Consider the following 12,365-nt stretch of genomic DNA (forward strand, 5'->3'; position numbering starts at 1 on the left):
GGAAGAATTTGTTCATCTTTTTCCGTTTATACTCTACTTTAAGTTTTGTTTTTTTTTCACACGTTTACTTTGTTGTATTTCATACATTGATCGATTCTTTGGAAATCGTTCCGAAATTCCTCCATCTTTGCAAGTGTATATTTTATTTACTATTGTATTATCAGCAAAGAGTCACTGAAGAATTGAAAAGAGCGTGCGGTGGACCATTGTCAAAAACAGGAGTGGACCTAAAACTCAACAAAGGATTCGCACGTTTAACCAGTCGTTTTTTTGTTCAGTGTTTTCAATATGTAAATATTGATATCTCTGATAAATAATGGTTGCGCAGGCAATAGGTACATACTTGAATTCTGTAGTTTTCACGGTTTTCTAGTAGGATAAAATGACCAAAGTTATCAAATGCTTTGTGCAGTTTAAGTAAAACTGTAAAAGGATCTTTTTATTTTTTCATGTTTCTGATTTTTTCAACTAAACCAAGAGCGGCATCTATAGTATTCTACTGATCAGCAATCTACTGACTCACAAGTTGAGAGCAGTTGGGACAATTTAGATGTGGCATCAACTAGTTCCACTGAAGAAACTTCATTAGCTGAAGGGGAACATCCTTCAGGGGCCACGAGAACATCGAGCAGACAGAAGAAACAGCCAGATAGATTTGGAGAAGGTATCACTGCGAACTTGCTTAAAGTCGATATATAATAAAAATGTTCTTACAGGATGTTGGCGAATTGATATTATTTAATAATGGCGTATAATTTGAACCGAGTCGTTGCTTCAAATTTGTTCAGATTACAATCAGTGTACATAAACTATAAATTTGGGCGATCATTTCCACCTTGGTACCATTAATGGTTATCATAATTCAACTCACCAATCCTCCCTATAGATATCAATGACTCGTTCTCAGGTTGGAAGAACAATCTGTTAAGTGCCAAAAACTGCACTATTTCTTGTTCATGCTCAAGGTGTAAATTAGCCCAAAGCAGCTAATCTATATCTAGACGGAGTTGTACATTTTCATACTGATACGGAGTTTAAATACCTGTTAATTTTTGTACATCTAGGCCATTTTTAATTTAATTATTATAGAATTAAAATTCTTTTTTTTCGTGCTCGAAACCACGACATAGATTTTTGAAGATCACAATAGAATCTAACCTGAAAATTGAAGGAATTTCAAGATTTTAGGCGAGTGAATTTGATATCAAATGCTTTTAATTTTTGACATTTTCCAATTGACTCAAAAGTGTGTGCTTAGGTATCAGCCAGCGTCGGAAGAGAATCGGGGGAAGTCTTCTTTGACAACCTGGAGGTGTCCAAACTCATCACGGAATTGGAGAGCAAATACGAGCAGGAAGAGAGACTAGCTTTATCATCATCATCTTCACTATCATCTGTGGAGAGCAGTGGTGCACTAACTACTAGTTATCATAACCAGCCTAATAACCAAAACAATAACAGCAGCGGCAATTTTACTAACCTCAGAAGTCATAACAGTACCACAAATCCTCTGGTGGCATCTCCTAAGCACCAAGCTGCGAGTGGTTTGAAATTGCAGACTGCTCCTTCATTCTCTGCTGGCAGAGATGGCCGCGATTTGTCCAATCAGAATGCACAAGCGCACACACAATTGCAAAGCAAGAGATGGCGTCCTCGATTGGGATCTTCTAAGGCGAGTGCTAAGTACAGCTTTGAAGAAGCACCTGCGACGGAAACGAGAGATCCAGTTGTGGGTCATCAAATCGAGTCGGAAGCGCAGTCTTTCAACGAGCATCAAGGTAATTAATTGCTCTCGAACGAAATTTGAATCAATTATTGAAGTCGCGCGTGTCTTTGTCTTATGCGAAATTTTTGATTGAGTTTTTGCGTTTTTCTTCTTTTGAGTTTTGCGTGATCTAAATTGTTCTCTCATTCACAGTTTGCCTGACTTTGGTCGTATATGTTTTGGATCTAAATTTAATCCAATGGTGGAATTTGTCAAATCTTTGTGTATTGCTCTTGAATAAATTTCTTAAGTATTTTGAACTTTGAATTCGTTGTTTGTAGAATTGTCAATGTCTTTGTTTTAGTCAATTTCTCCGTATTCGAACTCTGCCCTGCATACTCTGCATATTCTAACGATCAAAAAAGTTCACCCTACTAAATTCAATCAGTTGAGACAACCTATTGCTTTCGATTAAACCAAAAAGATTTTGAGTTTCCTGATGATTGTTTTGCCTTCCGGCGATCGTAAATTGTGGAAAACTGGAGGTGCACCAGCTACTCTTCAAGCTAGTGAAGAATTGTATTCTGTCGTCGTCTGACTCTCATGTCGCAAGTTTTCGAGAAAACCCCGATTTAAAGTAGGGGTAAACTGGTGAAGCCGGAGTGCGTCAAGTCAAAAATAATTTTTCAGCTTGTATTACGTATTTAAGAGTAACAGGATGTGCTACAATGCTATGAAGGCATAAAAATTGGGAACATCAATTTTGTACATTCTAAAGCTGTTTTGTGCCTTTCCTCCAATTAATTCCGACTTTTCAGCGTGTAGCGTAGAATTGTCTCAACATTGCAACATCGTATCTTTTTGCTGTTTGTTTCTGGGCTCAATATTTCATAAGCGTTTTGCTATAATCTCTTGAATTCGTTTACAAACAAAGGCGAGCTGTTTTTGCAATGTTGTGGCAGCTCGTTTTGTTTCTATTTGTGTCTCGTATTTTGTAGCTTTGTACTACGATTTAATTTTTTAGGTAACACAGACAGAAGGTTCAACCTATGATTCAACATTGAAGTCGTTGTTTGCACATTTTAGACAATGTTTTGAATTCTCTCAAACGATGTTTGTGGCAATTATATTAGTCATGTGGTCTTTTTAATACGATTGTTGGCTTGAACTTTTTTCTTCTGGCAATTTTTGACTTATTGTTCCGACCCACTTTAGTGGGGGAGCAACTATATATACGATATATTCATCGTACAGAGTCTTGAGATGTATCATTAGATAGCTTGTCATGCTTAGAATTTCAAATTAAAAAGGTTTTTTAATTTTCGTTTTATTCGAAGAGTTACGGGGCTTAAAGTTATGTGGACGTTAGTTAAGTTAACTTCGGTAGTTGAATTCGTTAACTAACGCCTAACTTTCGTTGTTTAGTTCACATTTTTCGTAATTTTTTGCTAATTGCGATCAATTTTTACTACAGATATGATAAAATTGTTGACGATATTCTCATTCGTTTTACAATGAATGATACAAGAGAGTTGCTGAATTGTTTGAACCAACTCCTTCGGTTATAATTTTGGCTACATTTCTGAGAACTCTTTTTTTTTCAATAAAAAGTAAAATCAGTTATGCTTATTTGGCCCACTTTGTCCAGTTTGACTGGTATTGTGCACATATAAACTGCAAACACAATCTTCGTTTACCCAGATAGGACCTATTTTCACCTCTGGTTCCTATGCTAGTGTTCTGGAGCTAACGGTCTTTCGATAATTTACGTCGATTTGTAAAAAATTACGTTTTTTTTTGATATATTGATTTTCGTTTCCCAAAAACTTCATAACGCAAGCAAAAATTTGGTTTAATTGAGTTGTTTAACAGCCATGAAGTGCTAGCAAGGCCGATCTTGGTCTCATGGTTGATGTTTGCGATGCAAAAAGATTCGGATTATATTTCAGGTCTGTCCCTTTTCAAAAAATATGTTTTGCCTTATTTTCGTCTCAATTACTGGCAAGTCTTTTTTTTAATTAAACGGTTCAAATAATAAGAGGTCCCAGTTATGTTGAAATAACGTCCAGTTTTTTGTTGTGTTATGACATCCTAATTAATCAATTGTCTAATTCATAATCTACGGAGTTATTAAAGAATCTATCTAGTGCTTTCAGCTTATGCCCAAAGGTTTTTCGCCAATATAAGTCAATGAGTATCCAAAATTTATCATTTGTTTTTGATGTATTTGATTATTGGTTAAATTGTCTATTTTGGTAACATTTGGAACATTTTTTCTTTTAGTGGGCTAGCAACAAATGGAAGCCCATTTTGTTTTTTTTGTGCAATTTTACAATTCAATAATTGTTAGGATTGTAATGGGGCTCTATACTTTTTAATAAAATGTTTCTGCCTTTTGATTTATGTTATTTACAGACCAGATTAATTTCAAATCGAAACTCAATTATTGAAAAGTCAATTTTGCGTTCAACTGAACATTCATGATAATTTCAATCAAGAGCAAACTGTTTTTCGGCTTGAACGACGTTTGTGTAAAACTTGTTTATTTCTAGCTGTATTTGTTGTTGTCTTGTAGTCTTTTGATTTGGTCTCTCAAATGGGAGGCCCCATCGGCTTCCTAAGTAATAGAAATTTAGTCTTTTTACGAGGGTTTAGTCAAAAGAATTTGGTTGTTTTGATTTATGGTTTCACAAATTTTGTTTACAAAAAATAGTTACTTCTTTTTCTGAGATTTGCCCCGTTTCAACCTTATTTCTGTCACACTTTAGCATAATCTCAGCGAAGAGAGGTTGTTGTCTCTATCTAGTGAATGTAGTGTTTGTTCCTGTTTTTGTCAAATAAATAATGGTTTTTTGACGTTGATATTTAGACTTTCCATAACTTTTCTTTAATATTTTCCAATATTTGAGGTTGTCTTCTGCTGCTTTATCCCTTCATCACATAGATGACAAGTCACAAATTACCCTAAAAGAAGGTTGCAATTGATTATATTTACTTTTTTAAGTGAATGTAATGTGATTTTATAGGCTTCATTATCGTTGCCTCGCAAGGTTGAATTGACTTTGGTTTTCCTGTATTTGTTCTTGTAGTCGTAAGACATTCTGGGTAATGACGCGTCTCAATGGCTTTGTATGAATGTATGAGAGAAGCAATTGAATGGTTTCAGCTGATAGCTGATGGTTTTCAGGGCTCTCAGTTTAATTGTTTTAAAAAATATAGACGTAGTTTTTGACTTTTTGTTTTGTCTACTTGTAATTATTCTCAATAAGGACGTATTTTGTCTGTCGAAATGCAGTTCAATTCGTTTAGATCAGTTTTCATCTGGTGCCATTGTAACTTTTCGATTAGGTCTTTCTATATAAAGGACATTGAATTTTCATCGTGAGTAATGCTTAAAGTTTTTGTTTGATTTCGTTGTTTGTCTTGTCTCTTACTCGTAATGTTAGTTATCATCGGCCTCTTTTGAGTTGTTATTTAATTTGCGTAGCTGTCTGAGCTTAAGGCTGTCGATGTGCGCAGCTGTCGATTTGTGTAGCTGTCTGAGCTTAAGGCATTTTTATAAATTGATACACCATTTATCTCTTCCTCATTTTGTAGACAATTAAATCAAAAACGCGGTTCATTGTGTTTGGAACATTGTGCAAACGCACATTTGCGAGCCTCCTTGTCGTCCTTAAAAACGTGATAATCAGGTAAAGAGATAAAGTCCAGAGGGCGTTAAATTCTCTTAGAGCGTTACGGCAGTCTCGAAGTGTGCAATTTAACAAAATCAGTCAGACATAAATTTTGGTGTCAAGGGCGACTGTTTGACCCCCTGCTCCTTTTCCTTTATCCCCTCTCTCCCAGGTTAACTTATGACCTCGCACTTCACTTACCCCGCACCCTCCATCCGTAACCCTGCACACTTGCCCCCATCCGCGCTCATCACCCCACCCCCTCTTATCCCCCTCATACTCTCCCTCCCCCTCAATTAAGCTAGCCTTGCTAACCCCAGCTAGCTACTGAGGAAGCCAACCACTCGCCAGTCATTCAAGAGCGTTTGGCCCGTTAGTCGGCTGTCTTCTATTTTGTTTCTGTGGCTTTCAAGTTGCAACAAAAGGCCTCTGTTAACTCGGATGTTAGAAGTTATGGCTGTTCTATTGGTTTTGTGAACATTCATGTACATTTTTTTGTTGTTTTTAGTTTTCAATGCTTTGATCAACAAATCAAGTGTTTGTTTGTTTATCAGGTTGTTATCTTTTTGTAATTACTTGGCGTCAAGCAAAGTTGCAATTATTTAGATCCTGATCGTCATTATGGGATTTTTCTACTTCATCGTCTTCTCGTCTGAGCGATTTGAGTTTTCAAATTTCGATACGGATAAATGGATACAGCCCTTGGTGTTGTTGAGCAGCTCTTAGACCGTTAGTAGGCTATATCCAGACGTTTCACTGTTGTTGCTTAAGAAAAGAAAACACATTGAATTCCCATTAAGTTATTAACAGCAAAACAAATAAATGGGCAGTGTAGGTCAGAGTATAAATGGAATAAACTAAATATATTACGGTTTAAATTGAGACAGTGGTACTATGAAAACTTACAACTTTTCCATGATGCTTTGCCGCACGACGCATTATTCGAGTTTTGTTTAAATAAATGAAAGAAAAACATTTTAAGATGTTCCTTTAGAACTATTGGTCTTGCATCCATTTGAATTATGTTTTTAAAAAAACTCACGTTAAGAATTTTATTATGAAGGGTTGAGCCGATATTCAGGATAGAGTTTTCTAGTGCAGATGAGTTTAATTTGTGATTGAAGCAGTATTTTTTGGTTGGCTGGCTGTAGCGTAGATTTGATGTTGATAAATGTAGTTTTTCGAAAATCGGAAGCTGGTTACTGGTAAGTTTCATAAAATAATATAGTACTTTGTATTCCAAGAAAAATTTTAAGAGACATGGTGCAGAAGCCTATCTTGCTAGTTTTTTCCAATTTTTTCCCCAAAAACTTTTCTACCCCTATTGCCCTTTTGCTCAGTGATTCTAGGCTTTCTTGATTTTAGGAAGCTGGACCAAAGGCCCTTGATACGCTGTCTTTTGAGGCTCATTAATTGCTCTCAAACGAAGTTTGTAGCAATTATATTAGTCCTGTCGGTCTTTTTATGCGATTTTTCGCTTGGACGTTTTTCCGTCTGACTCATTTGACTTTTTGTCCTCAAAAAAGAGATAAACGGGTAACCCAGCGGGCATTAAGTGCTCTTAGAGCTTTTCAGCTCTGTTTCAGCTCACTGTTTTTGGAGACTTATACTTATGGTGTGAAGGGCTGTTCTTAGAGGTTGAAGACGCTTCCCCTTTAGACCCCACCCCACAGCGCGCTGTTGCCCCCCCCCCCCCCCCCCCGTAGCTAGCTACTGACGAACAACCACTCGCTAAAAACACGCAAATTTATACGAATTTTTAATTTTTTCACGCTTTTTGATAATTTTTTATCGTTTTTTGAGTTTCATCAGCCCTAGGTCTCAGGCATTCTTCTCTAAGTTTTGATAGTAGATTACTGCATAGTTTCTAGTTCTAGTGGAATGGGTTCAACATTTTAACATCGAGTTTTTGCGTTTTTGTTGACAAAATGTTCAATTTTTTCAGTAGTTTTGACATTTTTTATTCATTATTCACGCCTTTCCAGACGCAGGGGCCAGAAAGCCTACTTATAAATTTGATAATGACTTAAAGTTTTTTTGCCATGGAATAGTTTTCTACTTTTTAATATCACAAACTTTACCAATTTTTTTGGTAAAAACTGCATTTAAGTTTTTATGTGAAAATTTTTGTCTTTTAGTTTTCTCTAGCCTCAAGAGCCAAGGAACCTCCTCTAGGATTTGACAATAGGTTACTGTATAATTTCTAGATGTAATGGAATGTCTTGCATGATTTTAACATCACGAATTTTAGCATTTTTTGACAACTTTTGCTTTTTTTTTAACTTTTGACATTTACAGTCATTATTCAGGTTTTTTTGAGCTTCCATGGTCAGAAAACCTCCGTTAGGGTTTGATAATAAGTTACTGGAAAATTTTTGTTGGTCTTGTTTGTTTTTTTTTTAAACTTTTTATCTTTTTTGTGCAATTTTTAACTTTTTTGTGTCATTTTCTAGGTTTTTCTAGCCTCAAGAGCCAAGGAACCTCCTCTAGGATTTGACAATATGCTACTGTATATCTTCTAGATGTAATGGAATGTTTTTCAAGATTGTAATTTCTTAAAAATTTCTGAATTTTTGTTTTCTGAATTTTTTTTCCGGTACCAGGGTCCTAAGGACCTCCTCCAAGGTTCGATGATAAGCTGTTGCATATTTACTAGAGTTTATGGAGTGGTTGTAAAAATATTAATTAATCCAGCTATAGAAATTTTTTGATAAGTTAATTTTTTTTCAAATTTTTGGAAAATTCTTCTGTTCCGATTTATGGATCCTTATGAGCTAGTGAAACTATTTAAATCTTGAAATAGGGATACTGGATAGTCTCTTGAGACAATTAAATGGTTTTGGAGATTTCGATATCTTGATTTTTAGCAAGATTTTGTTAAATATTGCGATTGTTTTCAACATTTTGAATATTTTGTCCTTTTCTGATTTTAATGATCTTCACTGGCCAACGAAATTTTTTGTCTTGCAGAAGGGTTGCCTGACAGAATTGCAGAGACAAAAAACGGGTTTGAACGTTTTTTTACTGTTAAATTTGGAAAATTTTCTTTTGCACTTTTTGTGCAAACTTTTAATCAGGTTTTTTATTTGATTTATTTACTAACAAGGCTAGAAACCTAAAAGATGAAGGAGTGGAATCAAGCTGAAGCTAGCCTTGGAGAAACCGTGGCTAGCTATTGACGAAGTCAACTGCTCGCCGGTTGTTTGAGAGCAATTTGCGCGACGTTAATCGGTTACGTTAATTTTATGGCAAAGCTATTTACATTTATCCGCTAGTGGGTTATGTTTCAACTGTTATTAGAGCTTGTTTCATTGAAACAGTTTAAAAAATTTCACAAACATAATTTTCAAAAGTTTGCATGATCTTCAAATTGTTTTTCCTAAAATAAATTATTTGTTTTGATTTTAGTCTTGGTTCAAGTTTCTTCAAAATTGGTTAATATTCCGTTTCAAATGTTTTTCCTTCTTGGACCCTTTCTGGTTGTTTGCAATGTTTGTCTGCAGTTGGTCTTCCGAACACTGGAAGGAGTTTTTGATTAATTGCTCTCAAACGAAGTTTGTGGCAACTGTATTAGTCCTGTTGGTCTTTTTTAAAGCGATTTTTGGTCTGACCCATTTGAATTTTCGTCCTTAAAAACAGGTTAAGCAGGTAGCTCCCAGCGGCCACGAAGTTTCATTAGAGGCCCGTAGCCGCATTTGGTAGTCCCTCTAGTGCTTGGTGTAGTGAGGCTACTGGGAGGGCCGTAGTTTAGGGTTAAAAGGTCATTTTTTGAGCTGAAAGTGTTGGCAATTTTTCGTGTTTTATCATTTTTAGATATTTTGTTGGACCAGTAAAATTGAAGCTGCCTGAAGCTGAGTAAGGTCTTTCGCACGACATAAGTACTTTTTTGACCATTTTAAGGGCTATATGTTGTTGTAATCCAAACAAAAGTACGCAAATTTGTAATAATTTTCAATTATTTTCAAGCCTTTTGAAAATGTTTTTTTCTTTGAATTTCTTCAGCCCTAGGTGTCGAGGAACCTCCTCTAAGGTTTGGTTACTGCATTGTTTCTGATGGTAATGGAATGGCTATCAACTTTTTAACATCACGAATTTAAGCGTTTTTTGACAAAACTTTTTCAATTTGTTTGACACTTATTGTCAGTTTTCCCAGGTCCCGGGGCCAGAAAACCTACTTATTGGTTTGTAGTAAGTTACTGAATTAATTTTATGGGCCATGAAATAGTTTTCAACTTTTTAATATCACAAATTTTAGCAATTTTTTGATAAAACTTGCAGTTTTTTTTAAATTTGTTTTTATGTTTTAGGTTCCTCTAGCATCCTGAAGCTGAGTAAGGTCTTTCGCACGACATAAGTACTTTTTTGACCATTTTAAGGGCTATATGTTGTTGTAATCCAAACAAAAGTACGCAAATTTGTAATAATTTTCAATTATTTTCAAGCCTTTTGAAAATGTTTTTTTCTTTGAATTTCTTCAGCCCTAGGTGTCGAGGAACCTCCTCTAAGGTTTGGTTACTGCATTGTTTCTGATGGTAATGGAATGGCTATCAACTTTTTAACATCACGAATTTAAGCGTTTTTTGACAAAACTTTTTCAATTTGTTTGACACTTATTGTCAGTTTTCCCAGGTCCCGGGGCCAGAAAACCTACTTATTGGTTTGTAGTAAGTTACTGAATTAATTTTATGGGCCATGAAATAGTTTTCAACTTTTTAATATCACAAATTTTAGCAATTTTTTGATAAAACTTGCAGTTTTTTTTTAAATTTGTTTTTATGTTTTAGGTTCCTCTAGCATCCAGTGCCAAGGAACCTCATTGAGGGTTTGATAATATTTTTCTGCATAGTTTTTACACGTAATGGAAAGTTTTTCAAGAAATTAATGTCTCGAAATTAAGCATTTTTGTTTAAAATATTTAATCTTTTTGAAATATTTTTGAATATTTTAAAATTTTTTCGATTTTTTCCAGCACCAGGGTACCAGATACCTCCTCCAAGGTTTGATAAGCAGCTGCTGCATAGTTGCTAGAGTTAATAAATGTTTATCATTTTTTGTGACTCGAGTTTCAGCAATTTTTTGAATAACTTTTTTTTAAATTTTTCGGAAAATTATAATCAGGTTCCAAGTTTATAGATCTTTATGAGCCACTGAAACTATTTAAGGCTTGAATTTATATGGCAATTTTTAGCAAGATTTCCTCAAATTTCGCAGTTTCCAAACAGTTTTACTGCAAAACCTCGACACTTTTGTTTTTTTTTTGCGCTTCTCAGTTTTTTCTATATGATATAATTACTAACAAGGTTAGTTGCAGAGTCGAATCTCATCATGGAAATTTTTCCTAGCTCTCGGTCTCTCTCTCTCCCTTTTGGTTTGGATTTCTTACCTTCTCTTTCTGGTTTGCAATTGATATCTCACTCTCTTTATCTCTCTCTCCTATCTCTCTCTCTCTCGCTCTCTTCTTAACTGTTTTGATGACGCACTTCAGCTGCTGTTTTGGCGCGATGTCATCTCCTATTACGCTCATTAACGCTGAATTATAGTTGAAATAATTTATCATAAATGACACAACTAGCACTTTTTATAAAATCATTGTGAATTGCTCTCAACCAATTTTTTTAGCAATTAAATTAATCCTTTTGGTCTTTTTGCAATTTTTCGACCGATTTTTCGTCTGACCAATTTCACTTTTTGTTCTCAAAAACGGGATAAACAGGTGGCGCTCAGGGGGCATTGTGTGCTCTTAGAGCCTTTCAGCTCCCTGGTCTCCAAGTATGCGTTAACAAACTTTTTTGGAGACTTTTCCTTATGGTGTGAAGGGCCGGATCTTAGAAATTGATCCCAGCCCCCCACCTTCCGCCCCTACATCACCCACTCCCCCAATCCCCTCCCCTGCACATCGTTCAGGGCATAAGGGCCCCCACTGTTGCACGAATCCCCCTCCCCCACTGCGGTGCACCTCCGCCCTCCGCTGCGCTCACGTCACACCCCTTCAATTAAGCTAAAGCTAGCCTCACTAACCGTGGCTAGCTACTGACGAAGCCAACCGCTCGCCGGTCGTTTGAGAGCAATTCGCCCGTATTATTTTCTACTTTTTCTTGTTATTTGAGTTCCGTGTAGTGTTTAACCTTTTCTATATAAAGCTGATAGAAATGCACCTGACCTCAGCACTAAGTATTTGCAGTGCTTTGAAAATGAGACATGAAGAGATTTGGATAATTAACCTGATTTATCTGGTTCTTCTGCCTGCTGTTTTGAGCGGTTGTTTGTTCTGCGCGCTGTTTTGATAGCTCTTGTTTAGCCAAACTTTCAACATTTTTTGAATCATTCACCTGAATTGTTTTTGCCAAGTTTAATTTTCACTTTTAAGTTCACTTTGCAAAAATGAGGATATACTTGGTGGGTGCAAACGGTTGGATATACCCGAGAGTGTTTTGCCAATTTGATCTAAAGAATTTTCATCAAGTTTACGGTAAAACTTTGGAATGGAAGAATTTGCTTTGTTTGGAAAGTTTGCAAAGTCTTCTTGTAGATAATTAAGCAAAGTTGCCTGATGGGTGTGAGGATTATCGAGCCTTCGTATAAGGAAATTAGTTCTTACCTCAAGACGGTTAGTGTTTTCGGAAATTGATAAAGAGTGTTTACCGATTGCGTTTTGACTTTTTATTTCACTAATAATTAATTGTGGGACTGCTAATATTAATAATGATACTAATAATGACTACTAGAATTTAAAATTTTTGGATCTGAATTGTCTTTTATAAGACTTAAACTTTTCACTTTTTCAGACTCATACTACAGCAATTTTCTCGACTCGGTCATGGCAGAGATCGAGGATAACCAAAATTTCTTGGACAATGAGGCCGGTCATCACCGCAAATTGAGTCAGCATAGCTACTATCGAAACAACCAGTCGCAACCGCAAACCCCCAGGACTCCCCTTTCCAAAACCATTAATTCTAACATGTCACAGGTATTTAAATTTTTTG

At 35.7% G+C, this 12,365-nt stretch overlaps 2 protein-coding genes across 2 annotated transcripts in view; one reads left to right on the forward strand and one right to left on the reverse strand.

Moving 5' to 3' along the window:
- LOC142336586 (activating molecule in BECN1-regulated autophagy protein 1-like) overlaps window positions 1-12,365 on the reverse strand; it is a 329,506-nt gene that overhangs the window by 225,475 nt on the left and 91,666 nt on the right. The window lies entirely within an intron of this gene.
- Window positions 1-12,365, forward strand: part of LOC142347233 (uncharacterized) — a 42,295-nt gene that overhangs the window by 3,047 nt on the left and 26,883 nt on the right. The window contains exons 3-4 of the mRNA XM_075398920.1: window positions 1,259-1,778; window positions 12,165-12,349. Of these exons, the coding sequence (XP_075255035.1) occupies window positions 1,259-1,778; window positions 12,165-12,349 (705 nt within the window). The remainder of the gene's footprint in view (window positions 1-1,258; window positions 1,779-12,164; window positions 12,350-12,365) is intronic.

This window comes from Convolutriloba macropyga, chromosome 1 (genome assembly GCF_964194025.1).
Source record: "Convolutriloba macropyga chromosome 1, txConMacr16.3, whole genome shotgun sequence".
Lineage (NCBI taxonomy): Eukaryota > Metazoa > Xenacoelomorpha > Acoela > Convolutidae > Convolutriloba > Convolutriloba macropyga.